Source organism: Bactrocera neohumeralis, chromosome 6 (genome assembly GCF_024586455.1).
Source record: "Bactrocera neohumeralis isolate Rockhampton chromosome 6, APGP_CSIRO_Bneo_wtdbg2-racon-allhic-juicebox.fasta_v2, whole genome shotgun sequence".
In the NCBI taxonomy this organism is placed as follows: domain Eukaryota; kingdom Metazoa; phylum Arthropoda; class Insecta; order Diptera; family Tephritidae; genus Bactrocera; species Bactrocera neohumeralis.
Genome location: NC_065923.1, coordinates 59,099,112 through 59,123,003, shown reverse-complemented (window position 1 = coordinate 59,123,003; position 23,892 = coordinate 59,099,112). Strand labels below are relative to the sequence as shown.

At 38.5% G+C, this 23,892-nt stretch overlaps 1 protein-coding gene across 1 annotated transcript in view; it reads left to right on the top strand.

Moving 5' to 3' along the window:
• The first annotated feature begins 9,376 nt into the window (after window positions 1-9,376).
• Window positions 9,377-23,892, top strand: part of LOC126763272 (IQ motif and SEC7 domain-containing protein 3) — a 176,980-nt gene continuing 162,464 nt past the window's right edge. The window contains exon 1 of the mRNA XM_050480591.1: window positions 9,377-10,446. Coding sequence (XP_050336548.1) covers window positions 9,875-10,446 — 572 coding nt within the window. The 5' untranslated portion in view covers window positions 9,377-9,874. The remainder of the gene's footprint in view (window positions 10,447-23,892) is intronic.

Below are 23,892 nucleotides of genomic sequence, written 5' to 3'. Positions count from 1 at the left end.
ATAAAGACAATGCTGATTTGTTTCTACGATTCCGAGGGTATTGTACACCGAGAGTTCGTCCCACCTGGCCAAACGATTAATGCTGTGTTTTACCTTGGTGTTATGAAGCGTCTTTTGTCACGCATTCGTCGTGCTCGACCACAATACCCTGAGGCAGGATCCTGGCGCCTGTTGCACGATAATGCGCCGTGTCATCGGTCGACGCTTGTCATTGATTTTTTGACAAAAAACTCCAATTAACCATTAATCACTCACCCTACTCACCTGATCTGGCACCCTGTGATTTTTACCTATTTGGAAAACTTCATTTTCTCACGAAAGGACACTGGTTTCAGGACATTTCAGCTATCCAAAAGGCGACGACCGATATTCTCAAGAGCATTTCGAAAAATGACCTTAAACACTCATTTGAAATGCTAATAAACGCTGTGTCGAAGCACAAGGAAACTACTTTGAATAAAAAAAGTATTACTTTTGAAAAATATTAATTTTTTGTTGTTTTTTTTAACAGTCCTGTTTCTTTTGCGACAGACCTTGTATATCTAATAAGAAGTCTTCGTCTGCAAAAATCAGTGAGTTGAGTGGGTAGAAAGGTTGGTTAGTTAATTTGACCAAATCAAATGTTGTTATTTTTCTGCCAGGATTTGTTCTCAGAAAATCATTGAACGCTTCTTCACAATACTACTTAAAGACCAAAATATGGACACATCTAACAGCTGCAAGCGATGTGGAAGCCAATCTTCTCCAGGTGTCCTAGCATATTCGCAGATTTTGCAAATTCGAACATTTTCCTAAGTATTTCACAGGACATTCCGTAGTAATAAAATGCATATTGTTTCAAATACTCAACAAACAGTTCTTCCTCTTTCTTTGTGAATATTTGTTAGCTCGTATATTTGGACTGGAAAATTGTTTCATTGTCACTGCTGCCCTCATTTCAAGAGTCAGACAACTCTGCAATTGGGTTCAACTTCTTCAAACGCATGACTAACGTAATTCTCTTTATTCCATATTTAGCCGCGGTTGATGTTGCCGTTTCGCGCTTATGCCTTACATATGTCTGGCTCTTTTAGGTTAGCTTGGGGTACATTTCACTTATACTTCATGGATTCTGCACACAACCCAACCAATTTTTATCTTTCTTACGTCTAATAGTTGAGTTTGTGTTTCTGCATATGTACACTTTTCTTATGCTCTTGATGGAATCTTCACCAAGTTTCAGATGTTTGAACTGCGAACAAATAGCTTGGACTATACGTCTTTTGGAGGATGGAGTCATGTGTAGAAGTTCACGCAAGTGAGGAAAGTTCTCTGATCGCCATTCACTTGGGAGTGGCCAGAAACGATTCCTTTACACATGGCTCAAGCAGCTCACTACTTCCGGCCTTTGACCAAGATCCTCTGGGTAGCCTAAGAACATCCGTTCGAAGGCGAGCTAAAGTGAGAAGGCGAAACATTCCCTACAAGGGTTGTGCGCTGGGTTTGGGACCCGCCACGTAAAAAACACCCCCAGTGAAGAGCTACAACCAGCCTCGGATGAGAGATAGACGGAAGACACGCCTCCAGTGTTTTAGATGTGCGTGCGCTCCGAGGTCCTAACATCGACTCGGACCACTATCTTGTTGCAGCTAAGATTCGCACCCGCCTCTGTGCAGCAAAAACGCGCGCCACCAAACACAAGGAAGGTTCGACGTCGAGATCACAACAGACAGCTGAACGATTTTCTACTCGGCTTGCACTCCTGCTCCCTGAGAGCACTCGTCAACAACTCGGTATAAGGGAACTGTGGGACGGCATTTCAAACTCCTTACGTACTGCTGCAACCGAAACCATTGGTTTTCGGAAAGTGCAAAAGAACATCTGATACGACGAGGAGTGCTGTCGCAGCGGAGAGAAAACAGGCTGCCTGGCAACGTTACGATCGACCACTACACGTGCGGGATGGGATAGATACCGAGAGTTGAAGAGGGAAGCGAGACGCATTTGTAGACAGAAGAAGAAAGAGGCTGAAATGCGTGAGTACGAAGAGCTGGATAAGCTGGGGTAATGCTCGAAAATTCTACGAAAAAATGCGGCGGCTTACGGAAGGTTTCAACACCGGAGCGTATTCCTGTAGAACCCCCAAGGTGATCTAGTCACTGATGCCCAAAGCATACTTAAATTATGGAGGGAACACTTCTCCAGCCTGCTGAATGGCAGTGAACGCACAACACCAGGAGAAGGAGAACCCGATTCCCCAATCGATGACGATGGAGCAGACGTTCCATTACCCGACCATGAAGAAGTTCGAATAGCAATTGCCCGCCTGAAGAACAACAAAGCGGCAGGAGCCGACGGATTGCCGGCCGAGCTATTCAAACACGGCGGCGAAGAACTGATAAGGTGCATGCATCAGCTTCTTTGTAAAATATGGTCGGACGAAAGCATGCCCAACGATTGGAATTTAAGTGTGCTATGCCCAATCCATAAAAAAGGAGACCCCACAATCTGCGCCAACTACCGTGGGAGTAGCCTCCTCAACATCGCATATAAGGTTCTATCGAGCGTACTGTGTGAAAGATTAAAGCCCACCGTCAACAAACTGATTGGACCTTATCAGTGTGGCTTTAGACCTGGCAAATCAACAACCGACCAGATATTCATCATGCGCCAAATCTTGAAAAGACCCGTGAAAGGAGAATCGACACACACCACCTCTTCGTCGATTTCAAAGCTGCTTTCGACAGCACGAAAAGGAGCTGCCTTTATGCCGCGATGTCTGAATTTGGTATCCCCGCAAAACTAATACGGCTGTGTAAACTGACGTTGAGTAACACCAAAAGCTCCGTCAGGATCGGGAAGGACCTCTCCGAGCCGTTCGATACCAAACGAGGTTTCAGACAAGGCGATTCCCTATCGTGCGACTTTTTCAACCTGTTTTTGGAGAAAATAGTTCGAGCCGCAGAACTAAATAGAGAAGGTACCATCTTCTATAAGAGTGTACAGGTGTTGGCGTATGCCGATGATATTGATATCATCGGCCTCAACACCCGCGCCGTTAGTTCTGCTTTCTCCAGGCTGGACAAGGAAGCACAGAAAATGGGTCTGGCAGTGAACGAGGGCAAGACGAAATATCTCCTGTCATCAAACAAACAGTCGTCGCATTCGCGACTTGGCTCTCACGTCACTGTTGACAGTCATAACTTTGAAGTTGTAGATAATTTCGTCTATTTAGGAACCAGTATTAACACCACCAACAATGTCAGCCTTGAAATCCAACGCAGGATAACTCTTGCCAACAGGTGCTACTTCGAACTGAGTAGGCAATTGAGAAGCAAAGTCCTCTCTCGACAAACAAAAACCAAACTCTATAAGTCACTCATAATTCCCGTCCTGCTGTATGGTGCAGAGTCTTGGACGATGTCAACAACGGATGAGTCGACGCTGAGAGTTTTCGAGAGAAAAGTTCTGCGAAAGATTTATGGTCCTTTGCGTGTTAGCCACGGCGAATACCGCATTCGATGGATCGATGAGCTGTACGAGATATACGACGACATCGACATAGTTCAGCGAATTAAAAGACAGCGGCTACGCTGGCTAGGTCATGTTGTCCGGATGGACGAAAACACTCCAGCTCTGAAAATATTCGACGCAGTACCCGCCGGGGGAAGCAGAGGAAGAGGAAGACCTCCACTCCGTTGGAAGGACCAAAGCGAAAAGAAGAAACGACTGGCGCGCTGTTGTTAACTCGGCTATAATCGCTTAAGCGGTTCCTACGCCAATTAAGAAGAAGAAGAATACGTCTTTTGTTGTGACGTCATTGAAGTAACGAATTTCTAGCACTTTCTTTAAGCGGACTTTAATGTCCGCCTTATTGCCAAGTACTTTGTATATTTCTTCCTTATATTCACTTATTTTCACTCTTATTAGCTCTAATCTCTATTTTGGCTGTCTTTCTGATTCGTGACACATTCTCGCCCCATTGCTGTAAAGTGTCACTGTAAGACAGGGAACCCGGTTTTGCGATTAACCGGGCATCCGCTTTCTCAAGATCCTGTGGCTAGTTGACTCTTTTTTTGTTACCCCTAGCTCTACCATGGAATCCCTACCAGACTGCACTGTTTCCACAGGAGCCGTACTTCCTTGTTATAATCAGGGCGGGTACGATGTTGCGAGTGCAGACCTTCCTATAAAACGTGCCTTTTTTGGATTCACGTTTAAAGTGATCTATTGGTGCGCTTTCTATAATGTGTGCCACCACCGTATCATTGTAATCGCTGGATATCATCACCCAAACTTCGTGGGGCATATACATATATAGCATTTTACGGTTTCACCCATTTTCACAAGTTCGTCAAAAGATTTTAAAAGTTTGTACCGTACAATATAGCTTGAATAGTTTAGGAGATATATACATTAAACCTGTCACTTTTTAAATATTTTAAAACCCTTGTTAATGCGATTCGTTGTAACAAAATAAAGTTTTATATCTTAATTTGCGGTTTAAAATTAAATTCATCTACAATACCAGACGATGCCACGGGACAAGTGCACCAAGTTTCATCAAGATATCCATTTTTTCCTTGAGACATTATTCTTTCAGTGTAAATCGAACGGAAGCGAGCGAACCATTGTTGTGGCATACGAACTGATACCGCATCGCCCCCGTAAACTTCACACATTTTATTAATTTTTCCCTTTTTTATACAAAAATTGCAGAATATAGAGAATTTCTTCATTATTTTCACTCATTTTTGAGAGGAGAAGCCCATAATTCGTTCACAATGAAAGTATCAAAGAACCAATATCACTTTGAGTACGCACTTCCTAAATTTATGTTGCTCTCTATTGCATACTTTATCAAAATTTACCGGACCAATTAGACAGCAGCGGAGACGCTTCATTTCCTACTCGTTTATCAAAAGAGCGTGTGATCGCTTCACTGCATACGGTTGCTCAGAAATTATAGATAAACCAAATCGAAGACATTAATAAATGCATAGCCAGTGATTTGCCATAAAAACTGCTGAGCTTCGGGGCAGTGTTTCATAATTGATGTGCAGTTCCATCTTAAAAGTATCAATTAAATGCTCAATGATTGGGAAGATGCAGACTTAGCACTTAATGTAGAGTTTATGCTCCTAAAAATATAATTATGTAGGGCGTTGCATAAAAATATTGCAAAAGGGGTAAGAATATGCTTTCTGACTACAATTGGCGAACATAAGGTTACACAGTAAGCAGCTAAATATGCGAAGGAGCTAATGTCTCATTTAATCTAGCACACTTACAGCTAATTAGTATATCAAGTGCTCTCTAAGCTAATATACTGCAAAATCCCACATTTCAAGCTTTAACGTCTGGTTAACTTTAATTTAGAGTTTTTCCTTCAACTAACCTCAATGCATCCTCCGCGCTACTTCGAGACCCAAACGAACACTCAATAGTTTACTAATCCACACAAGTAGCCTTATCAGCAGCCGCTTAAGCCCATTCATGTCCAGGGGAAGTGATCAACACTACACACCTCTGCATTCGCAGCAGACACACAGCATACAAGACCTCCAAACACCACGAGTCAACATTGAGCGAGTTGCGGCCACTGACCACCAGCGACTAACAGCTAGCGGCCGGCAGCTGAGTTGTATTGGGAGGAGTTCGACACCACCTACCGAATTCGAAATTCGCATGCGAAACTCAACTTGTCGATTTGTTAGTGGTGTTAGTCACCACCCCAATATTCAAGTGCTTATTTTCATATAGCTGTTGCTGGTTGTACGTTTCACTACTTGGGTTTGGTGGCAGTAACGATGAGCTCTCAACGCTTTTCTCCAACTACTGCAAACTCAAATGTTTATTGTTCTTATTGTTATTATGAAAGCACATTGAATTGCGCCGACCACATCGGTGGTCTTATCAGAAGCTACGATTTCGTATGAACCTGTCCAAAATGGCATTGGAAGCCATTTATTATGAGCATTTATACTCCCAAACAAACACTTGTGAGCTCTGGCTGTTTTTTGGGTTAAACTGGCTTTCTGCACTATTTGTTGCACGTGTGTGTGGTTTGGGATGCCAGTGGCGATTTTGCACTTCCTCCTCCTTTATCGTTTTCAAATAAATGAATTATTAAGTGGATGTGCATAATTATGGTTTACTTTGCTCTCTGACTAGCGCAATGCTCATTTTGTTAAATGCTCACACAATCGAATGTGGCATTGAAAATTGATGTAAATTGCGCCGCCCACTTAGACTACGTACTATGCAGTACGCCTTGGTTTGATGAAAAGAGAGAGAAAGGAAACTCGGGTTACCAATATTTCTATTATTCGTTGAACTATTGTCACTAACATAGGAACACGTTATGATGTCTAGACCAAGCTTCAGCGCTGGTCAAGAGTCACCACTTCCACGGCTACGAGATCAATCTAATTCTAAGTGGAATGCAAGACGTTCATTGAGCTACTATACTTGCTTTAAGCAGTAACAATTGTTCAGTAAAAATTGTCATGCAAGTGGACTGATTAAAAATCTTCAAGAAAGCAAATTTTCGACACTTTCCGCTCGACTTTCCAGTTTTCGGCAAGCTAATCCTTTGACGGTTATCCAAGCGGAAAATTCTACATAGAAGATACTCAAGCGTCCTTCTTCTATCAAATCCACTGCCAATGATTTCGTTTGTCAAATATGATTATTCCCATACAATTTTATCCGCAGGTTTCACAGTAGCCTATTCTGTTAATGGTGTATTTCAAACCTTGCTACAAATTTCTAGTAATTTCACTTAACACTTGAGGTTGTTTCAACAATATCGGTCTATCCATGAGGTGATTCACAGAAGTTTACGTCAAATGGGTCGTCATTTTACTGCAACAAAATATCCTCCAGATAACTATTCTCTATTTAAAATTAAAAGCTCACCTTTGAGTATCATTTGTATGAAAAAAAAAATAAAACAAAGGCGTAATCACTTTGAGCTCTCATCTTATTGTTACCTTTGGGTCGTTCTTCTGGATAATGTGTCTTTGTATCAGGTTGTTTAATAAGTTTTGTCGTTCGATAAGAGAGGGTGTTGCTACTAGCCCAATTTTTTTTTGTTTTGTTGGTACACTCTTTTACACTTCAGAAATCATAGCCAAAATACAGGATATGGTTTTGGAAACTCGTCGATTGTCTGAGAGAGATTTAGTAAAGGCTCTACACATCTCTTTAGGCAGTGTGAACCATATTTTAAGTGAAATTTAGGGTCTTAGAAAGCTGTGTGCACAATGGGTGCCGCATTCGCTATTAATGGAACAAAAACACATTCGAATGCCACTTTCTCAGCAACATTTGGAGCGTATTAAAAAAGATAAAGTGGATGTTGTGCATCGATTCATCACTATGGATGAGACTTGGATCTATCACTATGATCCTGTATCAAATCAAGAGGCTAAAGAGTGGTGTGAACATGGCTGTTTGGCTTCGAAACGCGTTCGTGTACGGAAATCGGCCAAGAAGGTTATGGCATCCGTTTTTTGAGATGTGAGAGGAATTTTGTTTGTGAATTACTTGCGAACTGCTAAAACAATTAATTCTGAGTATTATTGCTACCTTTTGGACCAGTTGAAGGAAAAAATTCGTGAAAAATACCCGGTTTGCAGAAGAAAAAATCACTTTTCATCAGGACAATGCACAGTGTCATTAGAGCTAAAATACATGAATTAAAGTTCGAATTGTTCAAGCATCCATCATATTCACCAGATTTGGCCCCCAGCGACTTCCATTCGTTTCCAGAACTCAAAAAATTTATGTGTTACCAAAAAATAATGCTTGCCATTTTTCATCAAATGAAGACGTTATAACGGCTGTTTAAACGTATTTTGCATTCCTTCCGGTTTCTCACTTCAGAGATGGGATCCACAGATTGGAGGATCGTTGGAGCAAGTGTATTAATGTTCAGGGAGATTATACTGAATAATAAAGAGTATTTTGAATCATAAAATTGTGTTTTTCTTTTCAAACGACAAAACTTATTGAACAACCTGATACTAATCCGAAGCTGGTCAGTTTTATTCTGCATAGGCGATGGGATGAGAGTGTAAACATCTCGCCAAAGCCTAGAAGGACTCATCTTGTGTCTTTCAGTTGTTTAATGAATTGGACCTTGAGGCCAAATAAAGAGTTACTCTTGTTACTGAACCACGCAGTAGAAGCAGTTTGATCAAAACCCATCTTATAACGAGACTTTAATCATGAGCTTACGCAAATTAAAAGGAAAATATTTAAAACAAAACGGCTTTTATGACAAAATACGACATGACATTGTTTTCTTTTAATAAATATTATACGATGTGAATGCTTTATGTCAAAAACAGTTGTTTCATAAATCTTTCGCTGTACTGATGACAGTCTAAAATATTGAATAGATTGAATGTAAACCAATTACTTAAAAGTTTTGGTCGGAACATAATATTAGCCGCTCCTCAAATAAAGTCACACTATTAAACATATTCAACATCACACACTTCCGGCTGTAATTGCAATAAAATAAACACACCACGTGGTAAGAAGGCACAGTTTTCGATCTGTGCGACCTCTGTGGGCCGCTAGTTGTTCTTAAAGATTAATGTATGTCGGCAGTGCAGTGCAAGATAAAAACGAGTGTCGACAATGCTATTCCCAATCGATGAAAACGAAAAGTCTTGACTAATAAATCACCACGGAATGTGGCAATATTTATTATGAAATTAATAATAGGGGATTAAGTTTTTCGAGGTCATTGTGCAAGTAACAGTTGAAATTGGAATGAATCTTTATATAATATTTTCTATTAATATTAGCTATTGCTGCGGCTCGATTTGAATCTCTTAAAGAAATATCAAATATTATTGACCCAAACAAATTACAAAATACATAAAATGAACACGAATATGATACTATGCCGCAATGACAATTATCAATTTTATATTATAAGCCTATAAATTATCTTGCATTACGAGAGACTTAAGTTATATATTAAAGAAATATTTTAGAAATTTATCGTTATCGAAAAATATATTTATATTTCAAATGTATTATGGCATTAAAACAGCTGCATAATCTTTTGCTAATATATAGAGATTTACTTTAAAAATCATAAAATTTTCTTAATTATTTATTTATATACATTTATAAATATATGTATTTTATATCACTTTTCTTTCCAAATAAACCTGCAACTTATGTCTCCCAACCAACAGGCAAACTTTTCGATATTTCTTACGCTTAAATTTTATTACATTTATATTTTGGAAAATCAACCCTGTACAGTAGCCAGTGTTTCAGCCGCACGCAGTTTGCTTCCCTGCAAAGCAGTTGGAAACTTGAATTGCTCCATTGTTGTTTTTTTGTTGGTTTAGTTTTCTTGTTGCTTCTTCGGTATTAATGTGTTCGGTGGAGTTTTGAATAAATTTGTGAAATTTATAAAGCGAATTAGAACTGATATTAATTAAATAAATAACAGCGCAATGTATCGCGACCAATGCAGGGCCTTGTACTAACAATTAAATTTTATGATGGTGTTAATTTCAAGAATCATGCGTAATACTCTGGCAAAATATTGAATGGTTTGTTTATTTGCGCCCACGCTGAGTGCATTTAACAAAGTGTATTTGTGCTACAGTGCATATGAAATATTTATAAATAGCAAGTTTTAAGAAATATAATCAAATATTACTATAATTTACAAGTTGAAATTGATGAGTAAAGCGAGCATAAAGAGAAATATTGAAGTGTTTTCTGGCTGAATGTGCTTGTTCATTGAGATATAAGTGCAAATACATACCTACATATTGAATTTGAAGTAACGGGGGGGAAATACAAAGTGCATCTGTGTTAAGAGACTTGTGTGCGTGTGCGCACGAACGAGTCGAGAATGTGCGATAATGATGAATCCTTTTCGTCACAGCAACAAGACAATCTGCATATTAGAATGAACGAGAGTGGCGAGTGTGGGGATGCTATGCTACTTGCATATAATCAAAATAATTTGGCTCAGGACACAATTTCTCTATGCAGTTCTGAGGCATCTTTCGATCAGCAGCTGCATCAGACCACTCAATCGCTTGCCATAGCAAGTTCAATGATGGCCGGTTTTGGCATTGACGCCAACAGCAGCGCCAATGCTAGTGGCCTAATAGGTGCCAGCGCGCTCGGTAGCGGCACGAATAGTATTGTACGTTATAATGATTTAAATATTTTCGGTTCTAGTGAGTCTGTGGGTGTTTTGACAACGCCTACGGCCACAATACAACCATCGTTGGCACCGCAAATTGCTGCCGCAGTGAATACGGTCAAGATCAATGTAGAGGAGTTGCTGCGCGAGAATCGGGCACTGCGCGAAAAGCTCAAGGAAGTCACAGCTGATCGTGATCATTTGTTATGCGAAGTGTCGAATTTACGATTGGAACTGGATATGTCTGAGTTGAAACAGCTGCCGGAACAAAGGTAAGTGCATTCGTTATTATATTTTTTTTTTTACCGTTTTTCTGTATAAACAGAGTGCTGGAGGGTGCGAATGGGTGCGCCAATATATGTCCCTCAAGCAGGATATGTATTACTAAACAGTTCTGGTGGCACTGCCTTGAGGCATTGAGCCTGTGTGGTTGTTGTGGTGGTGTTGCCGGTTTTGCTATTGCCACCAATTTCAGCAACATTGAGTGACTAATAATACGCAAGTTTGTTTGCGTGTTTGTTAGCCCTTAAAAGTCACCCCTATTACACTCGTTCCAATTGCATGGTTGACGTACTGCTTGAAGGTTCAATTGTTTTCGTATAGGTCTCAAGTGCGTCTGGTTTCAAAGTCGTTGTTTTGTTTTTTTTTTAACACAAGAAACAAACGTGTAAAAACTAGTTAAGCACACCGAACGGGGCAACGGAAAAGACAATGCAAGCACTTTTTTTCGTTCAACTAGAGCTTGAAATAATATTTCCATGCGTGTTGACATATCTGTGGGTGTGATTTTTGGTTAGGCCGGTCAAGTATGTTCATATTAACAAGAAAAAAAATATGTAAACTTTATTGTGCTCTTTAGAAACAAGTTTTTGGTATTAATTAGAGTATTTAATACTGATAAATACTCGTTTACTATTTTTTTATACAAAGTAAATCTGATGTGTTAAAAATTTTCACAGGAATGGCCTGAATTCATTCAAGTTTTTTGCACAATAAAATTTTGGCATGTATTAAATGCGCTTATATGTATGTACTTAGTATCCACTCATGTTTTACAAATGATTTAAATAAAGAAAAACATTTATTTAGTCTTTAGTGTTAATGATGTACCAATATTTATTATACCAAATTATATTAATAAAGTAATACTTTCGGTTCTGCCAACTATTTTATTGATCTCATTACGTATGTACATATGTATGTATGTATACTTTTCAATAAGGGTTTGACATATGGATAAAAATATCATAAATTTGTATAAATAAATAGAGATGAGGATTATATATTTCTTATTACATTTCAGCCACAAAAATAAAAATTTGCAGTTAGTTCAATATTGATTCAATCTTTATTTTAAAATTACTTTTTTCCTTTTAATATAATATTTTTTATTAACAAAAATAATAATAATAATAAAATATGTACCAGGATTTCGGAAATAAAATGGGCATGGTCGGATAAAAGAGGTTCTCCAGATCAAGATTTTTTTGCGTTTAAAGTTTAAAATTATCACTATTTGAATTACGTATTTTTTCGATTTAAAATTAATTTTGCACTTATATTTTTAATTTTTATGTTCATTAACACTTCACTTATTCGTTTGTACACATTTGTTTTACATTATATAGTGCAAAAATAGTTTTAATCCAATATTTAACTTATTATTCAAATCTATTTACTTAACAATAACGAAAGAGCTATAAACTGTCAAATAATCAGTGTGAACAAACTAACAAAAATACAATAGAAAGGAAGTTTAATAAAAAGAAATTTAACGCGAAAAAAACCTGAGACACCCCGGTGTTGGACCGCCCAGGGTTACTATTTTTGCATTATATAATGTAAAAAAAAATGTGTACAAACGATTTAAAGAAGTGTTAGATTAGATTTATTTATGAGGAATGCACCGCGACCTTTGGTCTATTGTGCCCTCTCCTAGATCACATGGACTCACTTAGCCCCAGCACGTCGATGAATGAATTCCAAAATTTTTTTTTAGTGTTTTAGTTTTTTAAGAAGTGTTAGTGAACATAAAAATTAAAAGTATAAGTGTAAAATTAATATTACATCCAAAAAATATGTAATTCAAATAGTGAGGATAAAAAGTAAATATTTTAAATTAAATAAATTCAGTATTTTTAGGACATAATATTCCATCAAATTTCTTGAAAAAAATGTTTGTACAAGATAAAAATTAATTAACATGCATAAATTTTGAGATTATGTGAAATTATCTAATTACCTACAACATTTCCATATAGCTTTCATTTATAAAACTCGTAGCTTTGACGGAAATATTAAAAATGCAACCCCTCCCTTCCCCATCCCTTTCACGGTCTTAGATCGTCCGTAAATTATTTTTCCCTTAGTCTTTATTATTTTATCTTTAATTTCCGATGGATTTCATCCGACGCTTTGGTAAGTGTTTTCAAAAATTATTTAACCTGGTCTATATACATATGTATATTAATAACTTCTAGTGTTTTGCCTTTTTCTAAACTGAAAAAACACAAATTTTTTTATCAAATTAACAGACAAATAACCAACCCGAAATTGCAAAGCTAATCGCGCATGTATGTACTCACTCACCAAAAAGAAGAAAATTAAATAACAACTACAAAAATCGCCGCAGTGAATGGCAAATAAGTTCATTACTACATACTGTTGTTTTTGTCAGCACTAGTGAAACAACCGTGGAGAGCACCGCACCACCACCCTTGAAAACAAACAAATACTTGGTTGCCACCGCATACAAGTATGACTCAAGGCATGAAGATAAGATAAGTTATTCTAGTAGTTTTTTTGTTGTTGGTTCTTTGCACTATTATTTTTGTCGATTTTCTACTCCTTTTCATGCTGTAATTTGGTGTTATCAGACTCATACCGTTTGTTTTTGCCTAGAAGGCACTTTGATTGTGTGTAGGTAAATATGTGTGTGATTCTTTTTTTATTTTCCATTTTGAAGCGCTGTAAGTTTTAAAAGTATATATTCTTTTATATAAGCATATGACATACGGACATTAGAGTGGGTTGTTTTACAGGGACGGTTCATTCTGAACAAATTTGCCTAAGAGAATATGGGTGTAAAACCGGTTTGTAGGTGTTCGATGGGAGACATCAAGTGGCATCCCGTCGTGGTCCGGAATGCAGTATTCTGACAGGTCTGGAGTTTCCTCACTACATCCAGGCGACCATATTGGTGCTGCGGAATTGAGAACCCGCCGGCCGATTGCCTTGTATGTTGCCAACAACGTTTCTTTGTCTTTTCCCCATGTACTGCCGGCTTGCGACTTGAGGATTTTGTTGCTGCTCTGTACTTTGGCGATAATCGCGGTTATGTGGGGAGTGAAGGAGCATAGACTATCAAAAGTTACACCTAAAATCTTAGGGTTATTGACAGTCGGAATTGTGACTCCATCGATTGCAATAATAAGTTCAAGTCTATACTCCTTCGTACAGTTCGTAAAAATGGTCGCTATGGATTTGGTGGGGGAAAGTGTGAGGTTCCGTGCAGTGAGGAAACGAGAAAGGTTGGAGAGGTAGTTGTTTACTTTCGAATATATGCCATCGATTCCATTGCCCGACGTGAATATCGTGCAATCATCTGCGTACGAGGTTATAGAAACTCTTTCTGGTGGCTGTGGGAGTTTCGAGATGTAGAAGTTAAACAGTAACGGGGAGAGGACACCACCCTACGGAACCCCCTGTTTAATTTTTCTCAGTTTCACCTCGAAGTAGTACGGATGATTGGCGACCGCTCAGGTAGTTCATGGTCCACCTCTTCAGTGCTGGAGGAAGCGTACTTTGCAGTCCTGCAGTAGAATTGTGTGGTTGACTGTGTCAAAAGCTTTTGACAAGTCCAACGCTACGAGGATCGTTCTTTCACAGGGTGGTTTCTGGTTGAGGCCACGAACTATATGAGCATTTATGACGCTAAGTGCTGTGCACTTTTCGGAATCCTTGCTGGTGGCTGGCTAGGCTCAAATGGTGAGTGAAGGTCGGGAGTAGCAAGACCTCAAGTGTCTTCACTACTGGGGAGAGGAGAGTTATCGGACGATAGGACTCCCCTTTGTTGGCGGGTTTCCCAGGTTTCAGTAGTGGGACCACTCTTCCGACTTTCCACACATCTGGTATTTGAAGAGTGGTCAGCGACAGGTTGAAGACCTTGGTGAGATAGCTTACTCCCGTCGCGCCTAATAGCTTTAGTATGAGCATGTTGATTCCATCAGGGTCAATAATGGAAGACGCCGATTTAGAAGATTTTGATTTGTTGATGACATTCTGAACCTCCTCATCGGTGAAAGTAAGTGGCGCGCAGTCGTTTGGCATTTTGCGCAGCCGTTGGTTAACACATCGCTTGGTTTTGTCTACCGAAGGGTGCAGTGTAAACTGCCGGTTAAATAACTCGCGCACTTCTTCGGGTCCGAACTTCAACTCGGTCGTCATGTCTCTTCGAGTTAGACAAAGCCTTGACAGTAGCCCAAAGCTTACTCACACCGATGGAGAGGTTGCAGGACTTCAGGTGCTCTATCCATTTCGTCCGCTTATGATGGTGTACCATTCGCCGAATCTCCGATATCAATCCCTTATTCGGGGATCCCCGGGATCGGCATGGCGTAAAGTGTCGCACTGTATAGCTAAAACGGCTGCTTCGGCTGGGAAATTAGGGCGGTTTTCCGCTATTCTTCTAGCCGGGAAGCGAGCGGTAGCTGCTGCGATCACCTTGCGGAATCGACGTTCGCCAACGCATACATCCGTAGGAATGGGTAGAGCGTTGAAGGTGCTCTCAGTAAATTCTGTGAAGCCGACCCAGTTAGCTTTGTTAAAAATCAGGAGGTTTCTCGATCGAGATAAATTTGGGCAGATGGTCTGATGCGAGAGTTAGCATAGGTCGCCAGGTTATGCTATTTATCAGACCACCACTAGCAATTGTAATATCGGGCGAGTTATTACAGGTGCCCATAATTCTGGTGGGTGCTTCGTCAATCATTGTGCAGAATGTCGAATCGTCAATCTGTTCCGCCAGCTCAATCGCCTACGATCGTTTGACAGGCAGGAATGTCAAAGATAGTTAAAGTCGCCGTGTACCAGACGGTTTTCACCACGAAGTAGCGCGCCTATATTCGGGTGATATCCTGTAGGGAAACATGTAACTGGGGGTATGTATATATTAAATATTTCGAGCTCGACATCGCCTGACTGGATAGCTATACCCTGACATTCTAGGGTATTACTTTGAAATCGGCACAACTCCGAAGATCTGAGCGGCTGTTTAGTTTGGTTTCTTGGACCGCAGCTATCGATACGTGTTCCCGATTCATAAGTGCAACTATCTCCTCGATCTTACTCTGGAGTCCGTTGCAGTTAAATTGAAAATGCGGGTTTGTCGCGGGTGTCCGTGGGTGATCCTGGGGGTGAGGGAGTGGCGTGTAAGTGGTATTTGTTGCAGCTGCTGAACCCGCAGGGGCGGTTGTCGCACTGGGGTGTTGGTTGGCGACGCCACTGTTGTGTGTTACGGTGGCAGACCCCTGCAGCATGGGGCAATGCAAGCGCAGGAATTGCACTTGACTGATGTGACGTTCCGACGTATTACGGTCTGATACACGGAACAGATTGTGCGAGGAACCAAGAGTTGCTGATTGGTTCTTGTCCGAGGATGGGAGCGGGATGAAGGTTTGGGAGGGGGTACAAGTCAGAGTGGCAGCTATGTTGCCTGTTTGAGCTCCTGTGGACCGTGGAGATCCTCTGTTGGCCACTCGGGTTGAGTGGCGGCTCGGCGCGGCGCGCTAACTATGTGCAGATTGCACAGCCGTAAAGGCTTGTATCGCAGTATTGCGTAGGCAACATGGGGCCACGTAACTCGTGGTGGCACACTTTACTGCAAAATTTTATTACGCTATATTAATTACATCTTGATCTGTGTACTGGATAGTGATAGTGATGGATAGTAGGCGTGATTATAACCCGATTTCGCCCATTTTCACACTGTGACATAGGATTGCGAGAAGAATGCTGTTTACTAAATTTAGTCGAAATCGGTCGGTTGGGTCCTTAGATATGGGATTTCACCAAAAAGTGGGCAGTGCCACGCCCATCCTCCTTTTCACACCGGTTCCCATGAAGCCCTCTCATAAGATTTCGAAGGTAAAATTTAATCTATGGGATATATATGATTTAGTTGTCCGATCTGCTCGATTCCTACAAATGATCAATAGAATGTCAAAAACAAATCAAAAAATCTCTGGCTCGAAATCGGTTTTAGTTAGAACTATATTCTCTCAAGCTGTTCAGAATTAACCGTAGAACATTTTCCGCATGCACGATTTTATAAAAAAAAAAACGACCCGCCCTACTAGTGTACATACATACATGTGTGTGTGTTTGGCGAGTCAGCAAACCACGTCGTTGGCGATAACGAGATAACTGTTTTGGTAGTTACTTTATTTCGAACACGATTTTAATCAGTCGAAAAGCGGCATGAAGTCACCACTACTCCTACCACTGCTATCTTCACACTCCTCCACTCCGCTACAATCTTCTGCCTGGTTTTCAAATAGCTGTTAGATGTGCCACCGATAACGATGCCTGTGAATGCGCTCTGTGTTCTTGTTGAATTTTTCCAATCCATTGTGCGAACAAAATTAGCGTGCAAAGCGGTGTTGTTGGTATTTGCATGTAGTGGTTGCAGCAACACCACACAAAGCTTCACTAAAGACTGCGTTTAAAGCGCACATAGTTCATACCCTTTGACCTTAGGGTTTTAATTTTATAGCTTACACAGTGTAACTGGCAGTTAATAAATAACACTGTCGCGTAAGCGCACACTTTCCTATGCGCTATTTTTCTCGAAAGTGACAACCCAGTTAACTAAAAATATTCATACTTACATGATTGGATATTCGTAACGGTAAATTTTACAAAAATAATATTTTTTGGCGATTTGCAACTATTCACACAAACTTTTACTGGTAGTACATATGTATATAAAAATATTGGGCAGTCGAAAAAGTATATTTCGTATTTTGTCAATAGATGTCGTTTCCTACGTTCATATATGTTCGTATATTTCCAATGCTACCAATCACATTGTTCACAGCATATAATGTTGGAAAGATGAGATTTTCAGCTTCATTAAAAAAATATATTCGGAGAAGTTGAAAAAAAGTTACAGCTGTTCGAAAATGAGTGAAATTAATGAAGAAATTCGCTATATTTTGAAATTTGTGTATAAAAAAGGGAAGGGTGCCACGCAAGTGACCAATGAATATTGTTAAGTTTACGGAGACGATGCTGTATCAGTTTGATTTAGACAACAATGGTTTGCTCACTTCCTTTTTTGAAAGTTCGATTTACACTGATGAAAGTTTTACACTGATGGAATAATGTCTCTAGCAGAAAAGTGGCAAAAAGCGGTCGACCAAAATGGTACATAAGTATTTGCTTATTTATTTATTAGTATAAATATAAAAAAAAATAAGTTGAAGTTCAATTAGAAATACTAAAAGGCTTTTACGAATACCCAATATCAAACATTTCTCAAATACCTTTCATATAATACCAATAAGGTAATATCAAATGAACTTAACCAACTTTCTTAAATTGAACTTTACCAACAGAACAAAGCTCAACAGAAATGTTTCGTCCCCTTTCCGAGTTCGATGTTGCAAATTTAAATATTTTAGTTATTTTATCAATATAAATAAATAAAAAAAATGGACAGATTCCAATCCTTAAAAAAATTTAAAAGGAGCTTTTGAAATGTTTTCGCTTAATTTTACGTATTAATTTGTTGTATAAATTTTATACTTCTGAACTTTTACTTCTGAAACCTATCTAGAAATAGTTGTAAACCCTTTCGAAAAATCTTTTCAAATTTAAGACTTAACAACTATTTTATTTAATGCCCATATTTTATATAATAATGCCTTTATATCAATTTTATAGAATTAAAATTATTTTTAGCTTTCTTAGACAAGGGATTTCAGTTGATAGTGTTTATTATAATATTTTATAATTCACATATGGGCCGATATATGCGGTATAAAGTCACCCGGAAGTACGAAAATCTGTATATCAGCTATATATAGAGTCTAAAAGAATTTTTGATCCCATTCATCCCATTTTTAGCACACAGACATACTGCTATCAGGAGAGGATTCTTTCTGAATTTCAATTATAAATCTAACATATTCTCGGTAAAATGTCAACCATAAGTACGGGGGTCCAAATATTCGGTACCTAAGGACTTGCTTTTTGTACGATTTGGACAATTTTTGGCCATAGTGTTGCACACTCTAAAGGCATTATGTGTTGAAGGTTTTATCCCATACTGTAGTATAAAAATGTCAGGGGAATGTCATAAACCAAAGGAGTTTTGATAATAAGTGGTTTAAGAGATATGTGCATTAAACATATTAGAGGGCGGAGCCAAGCCGACTTTTTTCAAAGATTTTGCCTGGGTGCCAGTTTGTGGGCGAGGCAGTAGTCCGATTACGCTCTTTTTTTTGTCATGAACACGTGTACCATCATTACCATATCTCAAATTTTTGTCAAATTATACCTTGCACAAAAGGGCGCGCGGGAAGACAGATATCCGGATTACAAACAACCGTTAGGTGAACAAAACTATTATACCATATAGCAGCATTTTGCAAGAGTATAAAAAACTAAAGTGAAAGTTGTTAGAGTACTTGCTTTGAGAATTTTATTACGCTCAAATTGAAAATATCGAAAGACAAAGCCACTCCCAATCAGGGGAAGACGAAATATCAGCTGTCATCAAACAAACAGCCGTCGCACTGGCGACTTGGCTCCCACGTCACTGTTGACAGTCATAACTTCGAAGTCGTAGATAATTTCCTCTATAATGGAGCAACAACAATGTCAGCCTCGAAATCCAACAGGTGCTACTTCGACTGAGTGGGCAATTGAGAAGTAAAGTCCTCTCTCGACGAACAAAGACCAAACTCTATAGTCATTCATTATTCCCGTCCTGCTATACGGTGTAGAGGCATGGACGATGACAACACCTAATGAGTCGAACGATGAAAACGCTCAAGCTCTGAAAGTATCCGACGCAGTACCCGCCGGGGGAAGCAGAAGACGTGGCTGCACTTGGTATTTCGAATTTGCGCCAAATTGCGAAAAGAAGGAACGACTGTAAACTCGGTTATAACCACCTAAGCGGTGTCTACGTTAATAAAAAAAAGAAGAAGAAATATGATTGACATATATAAGTCTGAAGCTGAAAACACAGTTAAGAAATATAAGGAAATTGAGAAAATTATGTTCAATGTCAATTTTTAAATACCTACATACTACATACATATTAATAATTTAATAATTCTAAAGTTGGGAATATTATTGAGAAAAGTATAAATTTCAGCTTGACGAAATGATTGAAAAATTCGAGACATGTTTAGAGATTAAAGAATTGTTTTTTAAATTAAAAAATATTATCAAGTTGTAAAATAATTGAAAATTATATTCAAATGTAGTATCTCAACTTGAGAATATTACTGAAAAACATAAGTCTCTTTAGTTATAAAACAAAAAAAGATTTGCTAAGAAAGTTAACAATATCAACTTCATAATGTTATTAAGAAATGTAAAACTTTTTTGAACCTAACAGTTTTTGGTCGTTTAAAAATTCTACCTAAAATTAAGACCTTTATTTTAAGTAACAGCTTCAAATGTTCACTGGGTTACAGGTTCCAACAACAATAGCGATCACCTCATTATCACATTTCAAATTCTATTTTACATTTTTTCCGTTTTTGCTTTTTGTTTTTTACTTTTACTTCATTAGCACTGCAGCGAAAACAGATTTGCCCTGTGGCTGGTTTGACGTTTGGCTTGTCTTAAAATATTTACGAGTAATTTTACTTATTCTTCTACCTTCATGTTATCTCCTACACATTGCATTCTCTCTTTCTTTTATTTTCATGCTCTTGCAACCAGTTGCTGCAGAGTATTATAGTTCTGTACGTACAACCGTATCACCTAAAACTAAGCAAGATAGATATAGGGTTATATACATATGTGCATATAAATGATCAGGATTACGAGAAATGTTGATATCCGGTTGACTGTCTGTCTGTATGTCCGACTGCCCGTGCAAGCTATAACTTGAGTAAAAACTTGAGATATCTCGATGAAACTTGGTATGTGGGTTCCTTAGTAGATGGGCGTAATCGAACCACTGCCACGCCCACAAATCGCCATTAACCGAAAACATATAAAATGCCATAACCATTAAGATATATTGCTGTAGTTTGGTACAGCGGATTGGAGTAGCAAGGGGCACTTGAGGGTGAAAAAAAATTATTTAAATTTAATTAAAACTGTTCAAGCGCCTAGGTACGAATATTTAGAACCCGGTGCCTATGGTTGATTTTTGATTGAAAATGTCGGTCAACAGCTAAGGACATATAAATGGCACAAAGTTTCATTTCATATAAATGCCAAAATTATTTAAGTTAAAGTTGTTTAGAATGTAAAAATTTTTCATTCAATTTGGTGCTGCTGTAGTAGAGTTTTGCTTTTTGTTTACCGTTATTAATTATGCGTAGTCAATGCTGATTTTGAGTGAACAATACATAAATGGCACAGATTACTTCGCAAAAGTAGTACGCGCCCAGTTTTTAATTTAAAAACATCATTTTTTGTGTTGTTGAAAAATAAATAATGAAAAGTATTTCAGTGAAAGAGATATTATAATATGGAATCCGGAAAGCATACTTTAATAGAAGAAAGGCGAATAATTTGGAACATGTACAAAAAGGGCAAAAAGTGGCCGGAATTGCTAAACTATTGAAAATTTCTCGTAAAAAAGTATACAACGCCATCAAATTATGTATGGATGCGCCTACAGACGCTGCTATAGTAAGAATCGCCAAAAATTGTCCATTTAAATTATCACGGCAGGTAGCAGCTGATATCAAGCAATCAATGGGCTCTAGACTTGTCAGAAGACGTATGAATCAGGCAAAGTTTTTCGGACGCATATCGAGGAAGAAACCACTCCTTTCAAAAAAAAATATTTCGAAACGACTGATATTCGCCAAAGCTCATCAACAGAAAAGCTTAAATTTTTTGAAAAATTTATTGTAGAGTGACGAAACAAAGATTAACAGGATAGAATAGGACCAGATGGTAGAATATTTGTACATCGTCTTTAGTGCCAAGAATATAATCCTAGGTACACTCAGAAGACGATAAATCATGGTGGCGGAAATATTATGGTTTGGGGAGCATTTTCTTGGCATGGTGTAGGTCCGTAAGAATCAATGGAAAAAACCATATGGAACCATATGCTTTTGAGTCTATGCCAATTAAATGGAAATTTATGCAAGATAACGATCCCGCCTCGAAGATACAGTGAACCAATAAAGTTTACATAGACCTAGTTCTATTAAATTACGACACGTTTATTTGTTTTAAAATGAATAAATTTTGTGGGTTTTTCGATCCATTTCAAGATATGTATATTTAACATTAAATGTAACATATCAAAAATTTTTTTTTACTCAAATAAGAAAAATTAATGCTAAAGCTTAAAATGCGCCTAATTCATATCAAAAAAGTTTACGTACACCAATGATTATTTATATAAATCAAAAGTAATTACAATAGTTTTAGCAGTTTTGACCTACATTTTGTTGCTATTATTGTCCCTAGACGTCGACGCATGCTCCCCACTCGATTTTTAATATTATTTCCGGATATTTTGACCCACTTAGTCGATGATCCACTTTTTTAGCCTTATTTTGATGAAATTCGATGTTTTCGAATACGGTTTTCCAAAAAGTTCCAGATATTTTGATTAGGATTAATGTCTGGTGATTTCGGGACCTATGGAGTTATTTTTCCATAAATTCCATAACAACCCTGCACTTACCAGCTACAATGGGTATTTTCGGTCGGTATCACTGTAGTAGAAAACCAATTCTACAGAGAGGATAGATATTTTGAGCGCAAAGCCCTGACTTAAATCCAATTGAAAACCAACGGATTGAAGTTAATGCTGAAATTTCTTTTACACCTTAAATTATTTCCCTGGCTTTGATTCTTGCAAGTTGCAAGAGTATAAAATGTTCGGTTACACCCGAACTTAGCCCTTCCTTACTTGTTTTTTTTTTTTTTTTGGTGTTGTGTGGAAAGTAGGTAACATGATTTTATGCGAATTAGACACCAAAAGCGTAACTCGCAATTCTACAGCTAAGCCGACCGCGGCACGCACAAGCCGAGAATATAACAAAGACATGCAGCAACAACAATCACAATAATACCGCTTCCATTTGCGAGAATTATTAACCCGCATGGCACCGCGGCGCACCCAAAGAACACTATAAACTGCAACGCGCTGCGCTGACACTCTGCAAATACACACACACGTAAATATGGTGGCCCCACCGCGCGCTCCACATATTCCTTGAAACAAAACAAAACATAAACAGAAAATAGTTGCTCGCTTGCACCTGAAATTCACTCGCTATGCGTAACCATACACTTTTAAGAGTGCACGTGTATATGTGTGTTTGTGTTCATATGTGTATATTTGGCTCGCTTTGAGTTGAGAAGCAGCACCGTGATGAAAATTATGGTGTGCCACAGTAACGCGGTCGACTGCAGCAGCGTTGCTGACTCGTTTGCCAATGCTCGTCAGCAGTGAATTTCTAATATGCACTAAATTTAGCAACTTTGGTGGGGTGACATGGAAAAATGTTATAATTAATAGTGTGTACAAGTTCCCTTACTGTTTTTTTGTTATTATATATGTATGTATCTCTGCAGCACGCAGTCTTTCGTTTAAGACTTGCTTTTATTATAAAATGTCGTTGTGTGTTTTTGTTGTTGTAAGTGATTGTGATTTCTTTGTGGTTGTACTCATTTTAATTTAATTTTTCTCATTCTATAATTTCTTCTGCGTGAACAAACCACCCAGCCTCTCTGGTTGGTCGTCCATAAGTTTCTCGTGTGTTTTTTTTTCGTTGTACTCTCGCGCCTTTGTGTAGGTTTATATGTTTGTACTTAAATTTTCCAACGAAACTATATAAACGATGGAAAGAATTTTATTTATTTTTATTATTGCGGTGGTTCTTTAGATACAAGTACTTTGTGCGCCTAGTGGTGCACAAAGTAATAGCAGCGGCAGTGGTAGCCGTAAAACTAAATTTTATTCACCAAAATGAGTGTTTGTCTAAAAAATTATTAATTTGCAAAATATTAGCAGGTTGGTCATTGTTAAGAACTTAACCCTTTGCACTCGAGAGGGGGCTCCCACTCACCAAAGGGTGTGCTTCCGCAACTCGAGCGGTGACTATCGCTCACCACTTAGTTTGCTGCGGTAACTCGGTCGTGTGACTTACGATTTTCGTTTACTTTCTTCGACGCGGGTTCTTACGCTCTTTCTATATACCCCTATGAAGTGTAAACGGAAATGGAGACAAGATTTTCTTATTTGGGATTAGTCCGCAATCAAGAACCGGACTGCGTTTTCGGCATCAGTTCAAACCTGACAGTCGTGGTAGAATGGCTCCTGAATTTAAATTGTTTGATCCTTAAATACATGAAACATAATACCAAATTAAGTTCAAATGAAGATGAGTTTGATTTCATGATGCTTAAAGAGGAAATTACGGCTCTACACAGAGATCTTCAAGATACAGAGTATAACAGCAGTAGTGACGATAGTGATTGTGATAGCCGGAAATGCA